Source organism: Cervus canadensis, chromosome 8, assembly GCF_019320065.1.
Source record: "Cervus canadensis isolate Bull #8, Minnesota chromosome 8, ASM1932006v1, whole genome shotgun sequence".
NCBI classification, from domain to species: domain Eukaryota; kingdom Metazoa; phylum Chordata; class Mammalia; order Artiodactyla; family Cervidae; genus Cervus; species Cervus canadensis.
Window position 1 is genome coordinate 57,399,236 of NC_057393.1, and position 18,737 is coordinate 57,417,972.

At 51.0% G+C, this 18,737-nt stretch overlaps 1 protein-coding gene across 9 annotated transcripts in view; it reads left to right on the top strand.

Annotated features, from left to right (window-relative positions):
* Positions 1-14,046, top strand: part of ARHGAP22 (Rho GTPase activating protein 22) — a 176,947-nt gene extending 162,901 nt beyond the window's left edge. For all 9 annotated transcript variants that reach the window (XM_043476357.1, XM_043476356.1, XM_043476359.1 and 6 more), the window contains 5 exons: positions 1,364-1,496; positions 2,355-2,428; positions 2,996-3,117; positions 6,470-7,361; positions 13,506-14,046. In XM_043476357.1, the coding sequence (XP_043332292.1) occupies positions 1,364-1,496; positions 2,355-2,428; positions 2,996-3,117; positions 6,470-7,361; positions 13,506-13,734 (1,450 nt within the window). In that variant the 3' untranslated portion in view covers positions 13,735-14,046. The remainder of the gene's footprint in view (positions 1-1,363; positions 1,497-2,354; positions 2,429-2,995; positions 3,118-6,469; positions 7,362-13,505) is intronic.
* The last annotated feature ends 4,691 nt before the right edge of the window (positions 14,047-18,737 follow it).

Sequence of the window (18,737 nt, forward strand, 5' to 3'; positions counted from 1 at the left end):
GGCTGAGCCAAGCTCCCAGGACCAGGAGTACTGTAACCTCGGGCAGCCAGGAGGAGTCAGGATGGGGCTTTGGGCAGGAACGCCCAAAGTTTCGGGGAGAGCCACGAGGTCTGCAGTCCAGAGGGGTCACCCTCTGAGTTTACTTGCCCAGATCAGAAATGCTTCACCTTCCCCACCAGGGGGAGACACAATGGCTGGCCCTTGTCCAAAGGAAAGCTGCTCATCCTCCTAGCTTCCCATCCCTCCCCTCATCTTCCTGGGGTTCCTGCTCATGCAGTGGCTGGCAGTGAACTCATGGGGTCCCCAGGTGGAAGGTCGCTAGGGCTCAAGGCTAAGTATCCACTGGGGACATAAGCTTCCAGGAAATGGGGGTGTCAGCAGAGGAGTGGCTGGGAGAAGGCAGACGAGGGTGAGGGTGGCCGTGTGCTTGGCTGGAGAGGGGAGGTGGGGGCAGGAATGGGGGCTGCTCAGTTGGCCAGACCAAGAGCCATCAAGAGCCACCAGTCCTGAGGCAGGGAGGGGCTCTGGGGATACAAATTTGAGGTGCATGTAGCCCTGTGGAACCCCAGAATTCCAAATGCCAGGGTGGGAGGGACCGCAGGGCTCATCTCAGTGATGAGATGGACAGCAGGCCAGGAGCACCTTAATGGCACAGCCACTTTTGGCCTGTGGTTCATCTTTCCTGAACACCTCCCATGAGGGAAATGCAGATCCAGAAAAGCAGATGAAACACCCAGGGCCCACCCAGCCTAGAAGGCAAGCTTGGAGGAGGTACCAGGACTGCAGCCCAGGACCTGACCCCACAATCCAAACAGGCCCAGGGCCACCATCCTCTCCAGGGCCCACTTCAGCCTGGGCAGCTCCGAGCTGCAAGCAGGAGACTGATGCCTGGGAGTGGACATATGGGGCTCTGGGGCACTGGAAATGGGACATCTGTAGTGTGAATAGGAGCCCAGAAGCCGGGGAAAGATGCTGACCTCTGACCTGCCCAGCCTAGGTGCCCAAGAACAGCTGCCCTTTTCCAAGGGGCTTGGCAGCCCTGCATGGTGGGCATGTTTGACACGGTCCTCCTGCTTCTACTAGAGGGTGAGCCTGGGCAGAAGAGCAGGCTCAGACTTGGGCCAAAGGACAGCTGTGCCCCTGGCTCCCCGACCCCAGAGTACCCTGGGGCAGGTACCAGGCCAGTGGGAGGTGGCCCTTCACACCCACCTGTTCCCTAGCCGGTCATCACAGTGTGTGCGTGTGCATACACACACATACACGGATGTGAGAGCAGAGACTACCCCTGAGGGGGGTGGGCGAGGTGCTGGTCACCTTGCGGTTCTCTGGTGCCCAGCCTTATGGGTGTCCCCTCCGTCTGCAGCACAACCGACGTGCACACGGTGGCCTCCCTGCTGAAGCTGTACCTGCGGGAGCTCCCCGAGCCTGTGGTCCCCTTCGCCAGGTACGAGGACTTCCTTAACTGCGCCCAGCTGCTCACCAAGGACGAGGGGGAGGTTAGTGGCTCACGGGGACCCATGCTGGGGGAGTGGGCCTGCTAGTTGATGGGGGGTGGTGCGTGTGGAAACAGGACTTTTCGTGACTTTTCATGGTACATAGATCCTGTAGCCTGCTCTGTTGGGGATGGGGGGCAGGCCTAGAAGCTCCAAATCTGGGGCGGGCTAGAATATCTCCCCGCTAGGCAGGAGGGTACTCTGGGGTGGGAAGCCTGGAGCATCTCCTCCCTGTGTGCAGCCCTCCTTCTAGGAGGGACAGGTACCTCCTGAAGCAGGCTGTGTTCCAGCCATGCTCTTGAATGCAGCCTGCCCAGGCTGGACCACCACTCAGTAGGCACTCCTGCTCCATCACCTCCTCCCACATCTTAACTCAGGCTACCCAGGCTGGCCTTGGGATTCAGAAACAACCAGACCTTTCATCTATTTCTATCCTGCCTCCTCCCAAAAGAATTTGAGACTGCCCCCAGGACAGAGCCCTCTGCCTGCAGCCCTGGTTGGCTCCAGCTGGGGAAGAACTGTTTGCCCTCCCCGTGGCTGTGTGGGAGATGAGGGGTCTTTATCTAGCAAATATTTGTGCCTTGATAAGTGAGCTGAGCGCTGGCCCTGACATTCCTCTGTGGCTCTGCAGAGGCACATCCCTCACAACAGCATCTTGAAAGTAAATCTCTTTCCCCCCAGAGGTCACCAGCCAGGGGGATGAAAGTGTGGTGCCCTCTAGTCACTGGCGGCCAGGCCTGTGGGCTGTGGATGGAGGTCTGGACTCGGATTCCCACCCCCTCCTCATCTGCCTCCAGCAAGAGAAGGCCTGGGGCCTCCCTGCTGATCTTTGAAATGCTGTTTTTCTCTCTCAATCCCAAGGGGACTCTGGAGTTGGCTAAGCAAGTGAGCAGCCTTCCCCTGGTCAATTACAACCTGCTCAGATATATCTGCAAGTAAGTGACTAGGGGTGGGGCTTCCCTCTCCTGCAGTCTGGCTCCCTATGCCCTTCACAGGGGTCGGGGGGCCCACCCACACATCTATCAAGCCAGTGGGGGATATAAAAGAAGTCTCTGCACTTACAGAGCTTATCATAGTCCTGGTTGGAGCAGGCAGTGTTATAAAGTCCTGAGTACATCATTCCTGAAGGAAAGTGAGATGGCCTTTGTTCCTTCTACCTCCCCTGGGTGCCTCTCATCGCCCCTCCCCATGGGTCTGCTTCCTGACCATGACCTAGGCTCAGGGTGCCAGGAGAGGACAGGTAGGGTGAACCTTCACCCAGCCCTGCATCTGGGGGTCTGAGCCTTCCTAGGCAGCTGTACCCAGTGCAGCTGGGGGAGTTATGTCCTTCCACACCAACGACAGGCCCTGGTTCCAGTGGCCTTTACTTCTGATGGCCCTCCAGATCTCAGGAAGCTCTGCCCTCTTCTGAGGGCACAGCTGAGCACGATGGCCAGGCAGCTCCCAGCAAATCTGGAGTCAGGATCTGCTTCTCTGCCAACTGTCTCTTCCTTTCTTTGTAGGTTTCTGGATGAAGTTCAGTCCCACTCAGATGTCAACAAGATGAGCGTCCAGAACCTGGCAACTGTTTTTGGGCCTAATATACTTCGGCCGCAGGTAGAAGACCCAGTGACCATTATGGAAGGTAATGGAGGGGGTGTACGTGGTGGTGCTGGGTGCTCGGGGCTCACGTCAGTCCCGGGCAAGTCCTCAGAACCCTCACACCAGGCCAGCAGGAAGGGTGGCCCTGCCCCTGGGCACTTGGAAGCAGCCTCTCTGGACCTCCTCACTGCCTTCTCCAGCCCCTCTTCCCCCATGGGGTCAGCTCTAAAAGGAAAAGGAGCTTTGCCCTGTGGATGGGGTCATAAGGTGCAGTTAGAATGATGGGAGCGGCTGAGGGGGTGGAGGTGGGGTGGAAAAGGTCAGTGCCCTTGCCGTTGAATACACACAAATGTTTTTGTTTTACCGAAGTAATTTTCGATTAAGTAATTGTCACAGGCTTCTTCTGGATGTTAGAGCTCAGCAAACCCTGGGGATATTATGTTCTGTAATGAATAGTCATAATAAAAAGATTTTAAATAATATAGCAACAGCCGCTTTCCACACATCAGAGCCTCTGCTGAGTGCTTTCCTTCTACCACCGCATTTCAGTCCTCACAAGAAGCCCCCGGTTACTGCCCCCATTTGACAGATGAGACAGGCCGCGAGAGGTGAGGTGACTCTCTCAGTCTGACTTTTCAGAGGGCACACAGGTGCAGGCTGGCCTGGACATGAGCGCACTGCTTGGAGGCCCCATAGAAAGACCATCCTCTCTAGTGTGAGAGTCTAGCTGCTCACAGGAAACCTGCAGCCGTTCGAGCCAAGGAGCGGAGAGGCTGGCAGAACTCACGCAGAGCCTGCCTGACGCCAGCTGGAGCCTGCTGCCCCTGGCACGAGGCAGGCTGAGGGCAGAGTGGCCGTTCCTGTGGAACGTGAACTAGGGGAGGTGCGTGGGGCTAGGGGTGGGCTGCAGAGCTTTTCCCTGGCCCACCCCCAGCTGACGGGGTGTCCCTTGGGGGTTGTTCTCTTGTTTAGCACTCCCTTGGCCTGACTGGTAGTCTCCCCAGAGCTCCCACCTGCCAGGTTGCACAAATGCCTGACGGCAAATGCTCACCCTGCTGAACTGCCAAGTTCTTGCTTCACCTAGTAAAGATTGTTTACTTAATGCTCCCCATGACTCTCCATTACTTCTAGTGGGAGTAGAAGCACTTGACCTTCCTCATCACACAGATGCCTCCTCCTGTCTCTGGTCTTTGCTGGAGGATAACAGGAGGGTACATACCATGGTCCCTCTGCAAAGCCTCCCTTTGTCACTGACCCGTCTCTCTACCCCACAGCCTCAGGAACTGAGTCCCCACATATGCCACAGGCTGTGTCTCAGGGGCTGTGGCCTGGGGAAGAGGAGGCATGTGCTTGTGTGTGGGGTTGTTCATGTTGGGGGGGGGGCTATGTGCATTTGTGTGTGATTGTGTATGTGTGACTCTGAGTATGGCGTCGTGTATGTGTATGACTCTGTGAATGGGATTGTGTGTGTGTCTGACTCTGTGTATGGGGTTGTGGATATGTGACTCCATGTATGGGGTTGTGTGTGTGTGAGTCTTCGTATGGGGCTGTCTATGTGTTTGACTCTGTGTGTGGGGTTGTCTATGTGTGTGACTCTGTGTATGGGGTTGTGTGAGTGACTGTATGGAGTTGTGTATGTGTGTGACTCTGTATGAAGTTGTCTGTGAGTGACTGTGTATGGGGCTGTGTATGTGTGTGACTCTGTATGAAGTTGTCTGTGAGTGACTGTATGGAGTTGTGTATGTGTGTGACTGTGTATGGGGCTGTGTATGTGTGTGACTCTGTGTATGGGGTTATGTGTGAGTGACTGTATGGAGTTGTGTATGTGTGTGGCTGTGTATGGGGCTGTGTATGTGTGTGACTCTATGAAGTTGTCTGTGAGTGACTGTGTATGGGGCTGTGTATGTGTGTGACTCTGTGTATGGGGTTGTGTGTGAGTGACTGTATGGAGTGGTGTATGTGTGTGACTGTGTATGGGGCTGTGTATATGTGTGACTCTATGAAGTTGTCTGTGAGTGACTGTGTATTGGATTGTGTATGTGTGTGACTGTGTATGGGGTTGTGTATGTGTGTGACTATGGGGCTGTGTATGGGTATATGTGACTATGTATGGGGTTGTGTGTATGACTGTGTATGGGTATATATGTGACTGTGTATGGGGTTTTATATGTGCGTGTATGGGGTTGTGTATGAGGTTGTGTACGTGTGTGACTGTGTATGGGGTTGTGTATGTGTGTGACTATGGGGCTGTGTATGGGTATATGTGACTATGTATGGGGTTGTGTGTATGACTGTGTATGGGTATATATGTGACTGTGTATGGGGTTTTATATGTGCGTGTATGGGGTTGTGTATGAGGTTGTGTACGTGTGTGACTGTGTATGGGGTTGTGTATGTGTGTGACTATGGGGCTGTGTATGGGTATATGTGACTATGTATGGGGTTGTGTGTATGACTGTGTATGGGTATATATGTGACTGTGTATGGGGTTTTATATGTGCGTGTATGGGGTTGTGTATGAGGTTGTGTACGTGTGTGACTGTGTATGGGGTTGTGTATGTGTGTGACTATGGGGCTGTGTATGGGTATATGTGACTATGTATGGGGTTGTGTGTATGACTGTGTATGGGTATATATGTGACTGTGTATGGGGTTTTATATGTGCGTGTATGGGGTTGTGTATGAGGTTGTGTACGTGTGTGACTGTGTATGGGGTTGTGTATGTGTGTGACTATGGGGCTGTGTATGGGTATATGTGACTATGTATGGGGTTGTGTGTATGACTGTGTATGGGTATATATGTGACTGTGTATGGGGTTTTATATGTGTGTGTATGGGGTTGTGTATGAGGTTGTGTATGTGTGTGACTCTGTGTATGAGGTTGTGTATGTGTGCCCACATGCACCCGTAAGACATCTCAATTCCGTGTCCCAGAACCCTGTGCCCCCCAGAGTGGATAGTCAGGCATAGCCATTGTGGGCAGCAAATGGGGCAGCCAAGAGGGCCCTGGCATCCAGGTCCTGGTTTCCAGTTTCAGCCTGCCCCTGGCTCACCCCACAGCCTTAACCAGCATTGTGTCTGCTCCTCCCTCCACCAGCTAGTTGGAGTGGGCGTGAAGGCTGAGTGCCTTTCTGTGCTCCAGACCCCACATTGGAGGAGGGGCATTTTGGGTATGGTCCTTCTGTCCCTGTCTGAATTTGGAAAGTGTGGTGGCCATCCTTACCTTTGGAGTGGAAAATGGCGAGCTCTTGTCGAGTCCACACTTACGGAGTAGCCTGGTTTGAGGCTACTGGCAGAGCTGGGTGCCTGGGTCCAAGCTGCAGCTTGCTGACTGGTCTGGAGAAACTAGACTGGAGGCATTCAGTTAACCTTTTCTTATTCCTTCTTCTTGGCAGGCACTTCTCTGGTCCAGCACCTGATGACCATCCTGATCCGCAAACACAGCCAGCTCTTCACTTCGAGGACCATGGAGGGGCCAGCCTCCCCACGCGGGGGCCCACCGTGCACCGTGGGATGGGGCTCCGAGGAGGTCACCAGGGACGACCAGGCAGAGCCCGGCAGTCCCAGCGCCCCCTGCCTGCCCTCACACAGGACCTCTTCTCTGGATGGGGCTGCCGTGGCGGCGCTCTCTAGAACCTCTCCCACGGGCCTGGGGAGCCGAGGCAGCCCTGCTGCCACCAGCCTTGGGAAGAAGGTGCAGACTCTGCCCAACTGGAGGTCTTCCTTCCGGCAGTCAGGGTCCCGGTCGGGGAGTCCGAAGGTGGGCACCTCATCCCTGGAGGTCCCCATCATCTCCTCTGGAGGGAACTGGCTCATGAATGGGCTGTCCTCCCTGCGAGGCCACCGCCGGGCCTCATCAGGAGACCGGCTCAAGGACTCAGGCTCCGAGCAGAGACTCTCCACCTACGACAATGTGCCCCCGCAGAGCTCCTTTCCCAGCACACCCAGTGTGGCCAGCCTGCCATGGTCTGGGGTCTCCTCCTGTGAGGCCTCGGCCAGGGGCTCGGTCAGCAGCTGCACAGCATGCCGGGCCAGCGACTCCTCTGCCTGCAGCTCCCTGCACGTTGAGGGGGCCCTTGAGCCCTCCCCTGTCCTCAGCAGCAGCGAAGTGGATCTGGACCATGGCCTGGATGGAGTGGGCGCGTGCATCAGCAGCAGCGAGCCCAGTGACCCGGGCAGCCCTGCCCAGGACCACGCCCGTCGAACCGAGGTTCTCCAGGGCCTGGTCACAGAGCTCAGAGCAGAGCTGTGCCGGCAGAGGACTGAGTATGAGACGAGCGTGAAAAGGTAAAAAGCCTTGTTGGGCGAGTGCAAGATTGGCACTCCTGGGCTGGGCAGAGCACTCGCAGCCAGCAGCTCACTGGGCACCGGTCCTGGGCAATCAGCCTCTGGCTTGGAAAGATAGCTCCTGGAGGCAGGGCTCAGAGCAGCCAGCCCCCAGGAAGCTGCCTTTCTGGGAGAAGGTTCCCTAGGACAGGGCTGGGAATGGAGGGGTGGGGGTCCTCTGTCTGGGAAAGCTTGGGAGCCGAGGGCCTGGCATGCAGCCAGGACTCCATGAGGCCAGCTGGCTAAAGGAAAGAGTAAGAATCTCAGCCTGAGCTGCTCAGAGTACCTTTGATGGAGAGGTTCGGAGTGGAGGTCCCTGTGTGACCCTCAGGGAGGAGGCAGGCCCCCCAGAATGTCCTATAGTTCAGGAACTGGGAATGGGGCAGGGCCTCTGTGCACTGCAGGCCCCAGGCCAGCCTGACTGACCCACTCTGGTCGGGCCTGAAGTAGAGTGAGGACACCTGGATGGAAATCCAATTTCCTCTGAAGAGGGAGCTGACCTTGCTGAGCCAAGCCCTCCCTTCTACCGGGTCACAGAAGACGCCTCGTGCCACCCTTTAAGGCTTGCAGGCTTGCTCACTGATGGGCCCTGGTTCCGTCCTCTCACCGCCTGCGTGCAGAGGGCTTTTTCCCTCATAGTCATCAGCAGAGCCTCTGGGTCTCCCCAGGTGGCGCTAATGGTGAAGAATCTGTCTGCCAATGCAGGAAACAGACATAAGAGTCTCAGGTTTGATCCCTGGGTCCGGAAGATCCCCTGGAGGAGGGAATGGCAACCCACTCCAGTATTCTTGCCTGGAGAAGCCAATGGACAGAGGAGCCTGGTGGGCTACAGTCCATAGAGTTGCAGAGTCGGACACAACTGAAGCAACTTAGCACACACACAGAGCCGACACTAGACAGTGAGCAGTGCTTCCATCAACATCTCAGACCCTTTAGCTCCTTTCGCCCCAGGCCTTGCATCAGCTGACTGACCTAAGAACCCACGTCCCACCCACTAGCAGAAGGCTTCAGTGGGCTCTGAGTGCTTCCTTTTTCCATCAAACAGTGGAGGCTGAAAGGATTCATGCTTCCGTTTCTGAGCATGGGATTCCCACGGGGAGCTGGAATGGCAGCATCTGACCCTCTTGTCCTGCTGGCAGCTGTCTCCTGGGTACCTGGGGAGTGTCAGGTGTGTGCCAGCTCTGTGTTCATGGGGGGAAGATGGCAGGAGAGGGGCTATGAGGGCAGTGGCCACTGCCATGGGGGAGATCAGGGGTAGGTGGGGTCACAGCAGGTGATATCTGAGCCAGGACTTGGCTCAATAGGAGCCAAGGACCAATAGGACTGGGCTGAACAAGGATGAGAAAGGACACAGCATGAGTAAAACCCAGGGTGGAAAATTGTGGAGAAAACCCACAGGGTAAGCACTGGGTGGAATATACCAGGCAGAGATAGCAGGAACTCCCTGCAGATTCACTGGAAGGTGAGGACTGCTGAAGCTGAGCTTATAGAGCACACAGGACATGTTACTTGGAGGATGCTGTCTGAGGGCAGCCTCAGAGGGTCAGAATCAACCTGTCACTTCCTTGGCTATTTGTGGAGGGGACTCAAGCTTTCACCTTCTCGAAGGCTGGAGTCCTCAGGGGAAATGCAGTATTGTTGTCTGGTGGGCTGTGGGTTCAATCCTTGACCCACTGTGCATTTGCTGAGTGTCCAGGCAGGCTCTGAAAGCGTGAGGTAGTTGGGGTGGGGTAGGGGGCGAGGCCTTTTGCCAGGAGTGATGCTTTGATTTTATTCCCAGTGAGATGTGAAGCTGCTGGCAGGCCTAGAGTACTTTGATCACTTTGATGAGGTGCGCCGGCTGCTGCGTGCAGGAGTGCTTGACAAGGCAGACAAAGACCAGTTAGGAGGCCGCTGAGATCCAGGCCAGACCTGTGGGTGGCATGGACCTAAGAGGCAGCAGTCGAGGTGGGCAAGTGGCCAGATTCAGAACATGTTTGGGTTCTTCCAGTTGATCAATTGTGAGATGAGAAAAATAACTGACTTGAGGGACACCATTTTTGTTTTGGAAGAAGGTGGTCTCTGAGTGAAGAGACTGGGGCTGTAGGAGGGTGACTTGGGAAAGGAGGACAGGAACTCACAGGAGCAGGAGCCGTGGGTCTGTTAAGCTGTAGATGCTTATTAAGTTTCTGAGTGGACTTGAGGGAGATAAAGATTGAGGGTTGTCACTCAACCTGTCACTCACTCACCACTTCTGTGGTGCTTGGAGCCTGAGGCTGGACAAAATCCCTTTAGGAGTGGCATGGAAAGAAGAGGGGTGGCCCAGGCTGTTCTCCAGAGCACTAGGGGGCAAGGAGGATCTTGTGAAGGAGGAGCCCAGAGGGAAGGAGAAGCAATGAAGAGGCTCATGGGGGGACCTGCTGCCCCCACTTTGGGGGGGGTCTTCTGACACTATGTCCCCCCCCCAGATGGGAGGTTAGAGTAAAGGGAGGCTTTTTCCCTTCTCCATGTTTTTTTTTTTAATTGAAATATAGCTAATTTATAGCATTGTTAATTTCTGCAAAGTGATGCAGTTTTAATATACATATATTCCTTCTCATATTCTTTTCCATTATGGTTTATCCCAGGATACTAAATAATCCCTGTACTATAAAAAGGACCTTGTTTATCTATCCATACACACACACACACACACACACACAGTTTGCATCTGCTAATCCTGAACTCCAAATCCCTCCCTCTCCCACCCCCTCACCCTGCCCTTGGTAACTACAAGTGTGTTCTCTGTATCTGTGAGTATTTCACAGGTAAGTTCATTTGTGTCATATTTTAGATTCTACATATAAGTGATATCATATGGTATTTGTCTCTTTCTGGCCTACTTCACTTAGTATGATAATCTCTCAATCCATCCATGTTGCTGCAAATGGCATTAGTTCTTTCTTTTTTATGACTGAGTCGTATTACATTGTGTGTGTGTATACACACACCACATCTTCTTTATCCATTCATCTGTTGATGGGTATTCAGGTTATTTCCATGTCTTGCTATTGTAAAATAGTGCTGCTATGAACACAGGGGTGCATGTATCCTTGCGAATTAAGAGTTTAGTTTGGGTATATGCCCAGGAGTGGGGCTGCTGGATCATATGGCAGCTCTTTTTTTAATATGTTTTTGATTTTTTTTTTTTTTTTAACTTTTGACCATGTGGCATGGCTTATGAGATCTTAGTTCCCTGACCAGGGACTGAACCCATGCCCTTGGTGGTGGAAGCGCAGAATCCTAACCACTGGCACATGTGTGTGTGTGCATGCGCGCACACATGCACTGGTCGTGTCCAATTCTTTGCGACCCCATGGACTTAACCTGCCAGGCTCCTCTGTCCACAGAACTTTTCAGGTAAGCATGCTAGAGTGGGTTACCATTTCGTACTCCAGGGGGATCTTCCCAACCCAGGGATCGAGCCTGTGTCTCTTGCATCTTCTTAATTCTTTACCCCTGTGCTACCTGAGAAGCCCCCCCCCCCCAACCACTGGACCACCAGGGAATTCCTAATTTTAGTTTTTTGAGGAACCTCCATACTGTTTTCCTTAGTGGCTATACCAACTTACATTCACAGCAATAGTGTAAGAGGGTTCCCTTTTCTCCACATCCTCTTCAACATTTATTATCTGTAGACTGCTTAATGGTGCCCATTCTGACTGATGTGAGGTAATACTTCATTGTAGTTTTGATTTGCATTTCTCTAAGGATTAGTGATATCAGCATCTTTTCATGTGCCTATTGGCCATCTGTTACCTCATCTTTGGGCTTCCCTGATAGCTCAATTGGTAAAGAATCTGCCTTCAATGCAGGAGACCCTGGTTCGATTCCTGGGTCGGGAAGATCTGCTGGAGAAGGGAAAGGCTACCCACTCCAATATTCTGGCCTTGAGAATTCCATGGACTGTATAGTCTATGGGGTCACAAAGAGTTGGAGATGACTGAGTGACTTTCACTTTCTACCTCATCTTTGGGTAATGCCTGTTTAGGTCTTCTGCCCATTTTCTTATTGTTTTCTTTGTTATCAAATGAGCTATTTGTATGTTTTGGAAATTAATCCTTTGTTGGTCACATCATTTGCAAATATTGTCTCCCAGTCCATAGTCTCTTTTAATTTTATGGTTTCCTTTGCTGGAAGTTTGATTGGCTTCCATTTGTTTAGTTTTGCTTTTATTTCTGTTGCCTTGGGAGACTGACCCAAGAAAACACAGGCACAGTGTCAGAGAATGTTTTGCCTGTGTTCTCTTCTAGGAGTTTTATGGTGTCATGTCTTATTATTTAGGTCTTTTAGCCATTTTGAGTTTATTTTTCTGTATCGTGTGAAGGTATGTTCTAACTTCATTGATTTACACACAGCTTCCAACTTCCCCAAAACCACTTGCTGAAGAGACTGTCTTTTCCCCACTGCATATCTTGCCTCCTTTTTCAAAGATTAATTGACCAAAGGTATGTGGGTTTATTTCTGGGCTCTCTATTCTGTTCCATTGATCCATATATCTGTTTTTGTGCCAATACCATGCTATTTTGATTACTGTAGCTTTGTAGTATTGTCTCAAGTCTGGAAGTGTTATGCTTCCTGCTTTGTTCTTTTTCCTTAGGATTGCTTTGGCAATTCTGGATCTTTTACAGTTCCATATAAATTTTATTTGTTCTAATTCTGTGGAAAATGTCATGAGTAATTTGATAGGGATTGCATTAAATCTGTAGATTGTTTTGAGTAGTATGGTCATTTTAACAATATTCTTCCAGTCTAAGAGATGGGATCTTGTTTCCATTTCTTTGAATCATCTTCAATTTCCATTATTAATGTTTTGCAGTTCTCAGCATGTAAGTCTTTCACTGCCTTGGTGAGGTTTATTCCTAAGTTTTTTGTCTGTTTCTTGTTCTTTTGATGCAATTTTAAAGGGGATTGTCTCATTGTCAGTGTAAAGAAATGCAACCAATTTCTTTCTAGCAATCTTTCATCTTGCTACCTTGCTGAATTCGTTTATCAGTTCTACTAGTTTTTGTGTGGAGTCTTTAGGGTTTTCTACATACAGTGTATGTCATCTGCATATAATGATGGTTTTACCTCTTCCCTACCAATTTGAATACCTTTTATTTATGCCTCTTGCCTGATTTATGGGTCTAGGACTTCCAATAGTATATTGAATAAAAGTAATGAGAGTGGGCCTCCCTCTCTTGTTCCAGATTTTAGCCCTGCTCCATGCTTTGTCTTCAGTAGTTAAGGGTGAAGGCCTAGGCCTTGCGGGGGTGGGAGGAATGGGTATTTGCTCCATGTACGTCATGTGCCAGGTGATATGCCGTGGGTCTTGTCTCCTTAGTCCATCACAGCTACAGTGCATGGGTGGAAGGTCATCCCCGGCGTTTTCAGGACTCAGTGCAGTTTACGTCCTGCCCACAGTTTATATCTTGTAGTCAGGTCGGTTCCAAGAGCCAGCCACAGTGTGTCCCTGAGGCCTTAGAGGAGTGGGTCATCTGGTTGAAAAGATGAAAGGCCTGTGTTGTACTCTGTGGTAGCAAAAAGGAGCAGTGTCTGACATGCTGGGGAGGATCAAGAGAAGCTTACCAGAGGGTGAGACATTTGAGCTGGGGTATGAAGGCCGAGAGGGAATGGAAGGTGAAGTGAGAACCTGAGTGGGGTTTCCTGTGAGTTGCTGTGTCTAGATGGAGTTCAGTGGGTCTTGTAGAAGAGCAAACGAGGCGACAGTTTCCTGCTTCCCTCTTGGTGTAGGGCTCAGTCCTGTTCTCTGCCAGCGAGCGGTCCAACCCTCACTATGTCATTAACCAGGCGGGAGGGTAAGTGGTCTTCTACTTGAGTGAGAACTCAGGGAGGGCCCCTGGCCTTGAGTGCCAAAGGCCGAGAGGAGGATCTCGGAGGGGAGGTGAAGCCCCAGAGTCTTGTGAGGATATGTGGTCTGTGAAGCCTCACCTGGCACCGGGTCTGAATCCACAGCATCCGTCCCCATTGCTATCAGGTCTGAACAGCTACTTTACCCCATCAAGTGTCTGCCAACAGTGAAGCTTGCTTGCAAACCTCAGCCCAAGTCTAAAACGGTGTCTTTCTTCTCTGATTTTTTTTAAGACTCGAAGAAGGTAGTGCCGACCTGAGGAAACGAATGTCACGGCTAGAAGAAGAACTAGACCAAGAAAAGAAAAAGTACACAATGCTGGAAATAAAGCTGAGGAACTCGGAGCGGGCCCGGGAAGATGCAGAGAAGAGGAACCAGCTGCTGCAGAGAGAAATGGAGGAGTTTTTTTCAACCCTGGGAAGCTTGACTGTTGGGGCAAAAGGTGCCAGAGCGCTGAAGTAAAGGAACCAGCAGAGTTCGTTTCTGCTGCATGCTTGCCCTCCCAGCCTTCCACAGCCTCAAGAGGAGCCAGAGCCTTTGCAGCTGGACCTGGGCTTCAGTGGTGCCAGGAGAGCCGGCCCGGGCTGGAGAGAGCAGTCCTGACACCCGGTTAGGAGCCCAAGCCCCACTCGGGATCTGGAGGCTGCTCCGACCGTGCAAGGTGTGGCAGGCATCAAAGCAGCAGTCCCATGACCATCAAAATAGATGGCACATGGGATCTGAGTAGCCCACCAGGAACTTTCTGCATTCTTTATTAAATGTGCTCTCAAAGCATGATGCCTGGGTGCCTGACTCCTTTATGGTCATGCAGAGGGAGGGTACCAAGTGACCTCTTCTATTTCTCACAGGGTTGGAAGTCCTCCAGGTGTCCCATGGGTGGAATGGCATGGAGGAGCCTTGAGAAGTGGGTGGCAGAGCTCCCTGAGAGCACCCAGTGTTATCACGGTCACTGAAGCTGACTTAGGCACATCTGTGTGCTCGATCTCCTGTGCTCAAGGCAGGATGGTTTTCCTCACTGCTTGCTCCCCCTCTAGCCACTTGGGCCTTTGCAGCTGTTATCTATCCGGAATTTCTCTCAGGCCTTCTACTGTAAGCTGTTGTCCTTTGCGTGGCCCCGGCCCCAGCTCTGCTGCAGAGCCAGAAGCTGTGAGTCATAGCTCAGCAGGGGTGCTGCACTCCCTGCTTCTGCCCCCCAGGTTCGTGCAGGTTGACGAGCATTGACTGAGAGGTGAGCCCGTTACGTGCAGGGTGATGAGACATGGCTCTGTAATGGAGAGGGGGAGCCCGAGTGATGGCCAGTGCCTGTTCTCTGTCCTCCAGGTGCCACACCTCAGCTGTGCCCACCTCCTTTGCAGATTCCCCTCGAGCTGGTGCCAATCCCTCTCCCTTCCCTGCCTGCTTATCTCCGTCCTCCAGTTCATCCCCAAGGCTCCATGGAGGCAGTTCCTTCAAGCAAGCCTTTCCCTGGCTGCCACCCCACTCAGCCCGGGCCTGGGCCTGAGTTCCTCAGGATGGGCCTTCAGGGGCACCAAAGCAGCCACCTCTGAGCAGAAGGGACTGGCGTCTGGAGAGCAGGCAGTGCAGGCACCATTCCCTTCACTTGCTCCTGCTCACGGTATACTTCCCTGTCACTCTTCACGATCCTCAGCAGCCAACTGCAATAGTTTTGGGGGGAGTGGGGTCACCAAAGTGCCCTGATCTGACTACCATCTCTGGAGAAATCACTCAGGCCAGCTACCCATCTACCCTGGAGTCAGGTATAAACTATCACAGCAATGCTCTAAATGGCAGGGTGCTGGTGCTCCCAGAAGTGCTGGCTCTCCATCGTTAAGGTGCAAGCCCACAGGCCCAGGCTGACTAGCAACTCCAGCGGCAGTGAGGAGGCTGATGACTGGCCCTCAGGCAGGTCACTGCAGGCCTCACCAGCCAAGAGGAGAGGTGCCTGCCGAGGGCCCTCAGCAGCATCAGCGGTCAGAATTCTCTGGGGGGATCCCGAGGGGTGGGGTCGGTGGACAGCACTACCTGCATCTGCTCCCAGGCCCATTGCTATCATAGCAGTGTGGGTGACCAGCTTTCCCAGGGGGAACAATATTGCCCTCCTCCTCCTGTTCAAGGAGAAAGAAAGTAGCGTGAAGTGACTGATTGCTCACAACAACTCAGTAACACAGGAATTAACCACATGCTCCCCTGTTCAGTGGAGAAGCTGAGGCCAGGAAGAGATAGGTGAGAACACCAGTGTATTTTATGGTCCTCAGTTCTGCTAACTTTGACCTAGAGAAAAAATGCTGCCAGGCTATGAAAGGAGCAGAAATGACCAAAGGGGCTCGACATGATGACAGGGACGCCATCTGTCTTAGCCATTAGTAGTGGCAAAGGCTCAGCTTTTGGCCAAGTCCTTGGCCCAAACCAGCTTCTAAGCCGCACTGCCACCTGCTGGCAAAACTTAAGACCTGCAAATTCAATTTTTCTCAAAATTAGGCAGTGCTCAGTAGCTATTCTGTCCTCCAATTTCCATTTAATCAGCACTCTCCATTTTGTTTGTAAAACATCCTGACCTCTGCCTGTAAATCACACTGAGACTGAGGGGCTCTGGCCCAGTACCTTGTCCCCATCCACCACGTTCTCCCCAGTTTAGTTACATTTTAGTTCCCAAACCTGGGGATTCAACTTATTCCTATTATTGTAATGACATCTTTTAATACTAAGTACACTGATGCAACTAGAGATTATCATACTAAGTGAAGTCAGAATGACAAATATCATATGATATCACTTAGTGATATCCACTTAGTGGAATCTAAAATATGACAAATGAACCTCTCATCTATGAAACAGAAACAGAATCACAGACACAGAATAGACTGGTAGTTGAGGAGGGAGGGGATTGGGGGAGAAATGGAGTGAGAGGTTGGAGTTAGCAGATGTGAGCTTTTATATAGAAGATAGATAAACAACAATGTTCTAGTGTATAACACAGAAAACTATATTGAATATCCTATGAGAAGACATAATGGAAAAGAATATATATATACATATATATGTACAACTGAACCACTCAGCCGTACAGCAGTAATTAACACGACACTGTAAGTCAACTATATACTTTAATTAAAAAAATAAATTTGAGAATCCGATGAAAGCTATAGACCCACTGAAGAAGAAAAATAACCACATATACAAAAAATTTAGCTTTCAAAGGCCTTTTGAAGCCTGCCGCTAAACTCTGTAATCAAAGTTTAGAGATTAAGGGATTAATAGTAAATTCTTAAATTTGAAAAAAATAATATTAAGTAAATCAATGAATTATAAATGTGAAAAGATAGGGAATCAATTTTTTGAAAACCTACATGAATGCTTTAGAAAGATTCAGTAACCACAACTTACTAAGAAAAAATTGTCAAATTATCGATGAATCAAACATACAATAGTGGAAAATAGGTGGAAAAACTCTAGGATTCTGCTCTCAAGCTACTTTTTAAATTTTTAAAATTGTTTTAAAATTTGTGTTTGACTCTAAAGAAAAAACTGGAAATTTTAAGTCTTACACTGAAAAAAAAAGAGTTGGCTTACTTTTACAAAGACTGGCAAATGCCCCATGTTAGAATACAATTTTAAGAATGTGTGTATATGAAAGAGACAGAGGCAAAGACAGAAACAGAGGAAGAGATATTCCTTGTTTTGCCTGGCTGGTAGAATAATGGACCAGGTATGAACTGCGTTCACTCCACACAGTAAAAGGACTTTAGAGTCCAGGTAACCAGGCGCTCTAATCTGTGGGCAATAAATGGAGTCAGTAACAATATCCCCTCCCTCCTGAGCAGGGCCCCAACACCCCGGAGAGTTCTCCCACCATCCTTACACAGCTCCACCACAAAGGGGCAGCATGAGGAGGCAGCAGCAGCGGTGTGGGATAGCTGTCGTGTTTACTTAGCTGGGAGCTCGTATATATGAGACACTGACTGTGTGATGAAACTAAGACTGAAGGACAGCAAGGGGCAGTGATTCAGTTAGACAGATCCAGGCAGAAGTCTGCATGAATGCCAGTGCCCTTGCTGGCATGGTGGGAGATGGACAGGGCCAGAGCCAGGCAGGGACCAGATCCTGTAGCTCCCTGTCGCTTACAGTAGAGTTACGTTTATTTAGGGATACTGGAAAGCATTCAAGGGCTTTAAATAAACAGACATGAATTGGCTTGCATTCAACAAGGAAGGCGATTCTGGCCACTGCTGGACAGTGGCTCAATTTGCCCACAGAAGGAGTAGCAGCAGGGAAACTAGTCAGGGAACTATCAGTGTGGTCCAGGCCAAGTGGAGTACAGGGTCAGGCCAGAAGCTAGCAGGAACCGACTGAAGACTGAATGAGAGGTGAAGAGAAGACCCTGTGCCCAGACCAGTCTTTCCAGAAGTGCAGATGAGGCTAGAAGCAGAGAAACAGGGTGGCGGAGTGGAGGGGGCAAAGGAGAGCTTTTCCTGGGGATTACTAGAGCACACTTGTGTGCTGCCAAGAGTGATCCAGCAGAGGGAAAGACTGGTGAGGAAGAAAAGAGCGTGTCATAACGAGGAGAGGTGATTCTGAAAAAAAGAAAAAAGACAAGGAAAAGTGGAAGGGCTGGGTTCAAAGAGAAGAGGTAGGAAGACAGGGACATGGTTGAGGTAGGTTTACGGAAATGCATACCGAAGTCTGAGGATCCTTGAAAAACGACGAACTTGCTTACCTTTAATTAGCAGCCCCCAAATTTATTTGAACACAAAACCCTTTTTTCACATGAGACTTCTTAGGCAGTAGAGCACAGTGGTCACAGAGTGAAAACTGGAGGCAGACTATCCAGATTCAGATCCTGGCCCCACCACACGGTTGTGTAGCTCTGAGCAACTTGCTCAGCATCCCTGTGCCTCAGGGTGATCACCTAAGAGGGAAGAGTAACAGTTCTTACCTCATAACGTTGTTATAAAAACTCTGAGCTCATATACTCACAGCACTTAATGCCGGGCATGGAGTAAGCTCTCCACCAATATTGCTACTAATTCAACACAGAACTAGCATTCTGTGCAACGAACTTTAGGAATCGCTACTAGGTACTGAGACCTTGAAGGATTTCAGGCAGGGTGGGGGCATGATAACCACTTCAGCGGCATGGTCTGCCCCCCCTCCCTTGCCCATCCCTTTCTGACCTCCTTCAGTGGTCTCCTGGTATCTTCCTAGTTCCCTTCTTAGTAACACCCTGGAGCATGACCTACCTCATTATTTGCGTCACCCTGTATCCCATTCGTTACTGCTCCTGGTGGAGGATTTGGTACTTAGTTCTTCAAGGCAGCGATAATGAATGGAGGGACTGTATCAGGACCACCTTCTCCCTGTGACTCCTTCTGAGAAAACAGAGCCATAAAGAGTTTACCCAAGCTGCTGTAGGTGCGGCAACCAGTGTGAAGCCCAGATTCAGTTTCAGGTATCTGCTGTCAGCACAC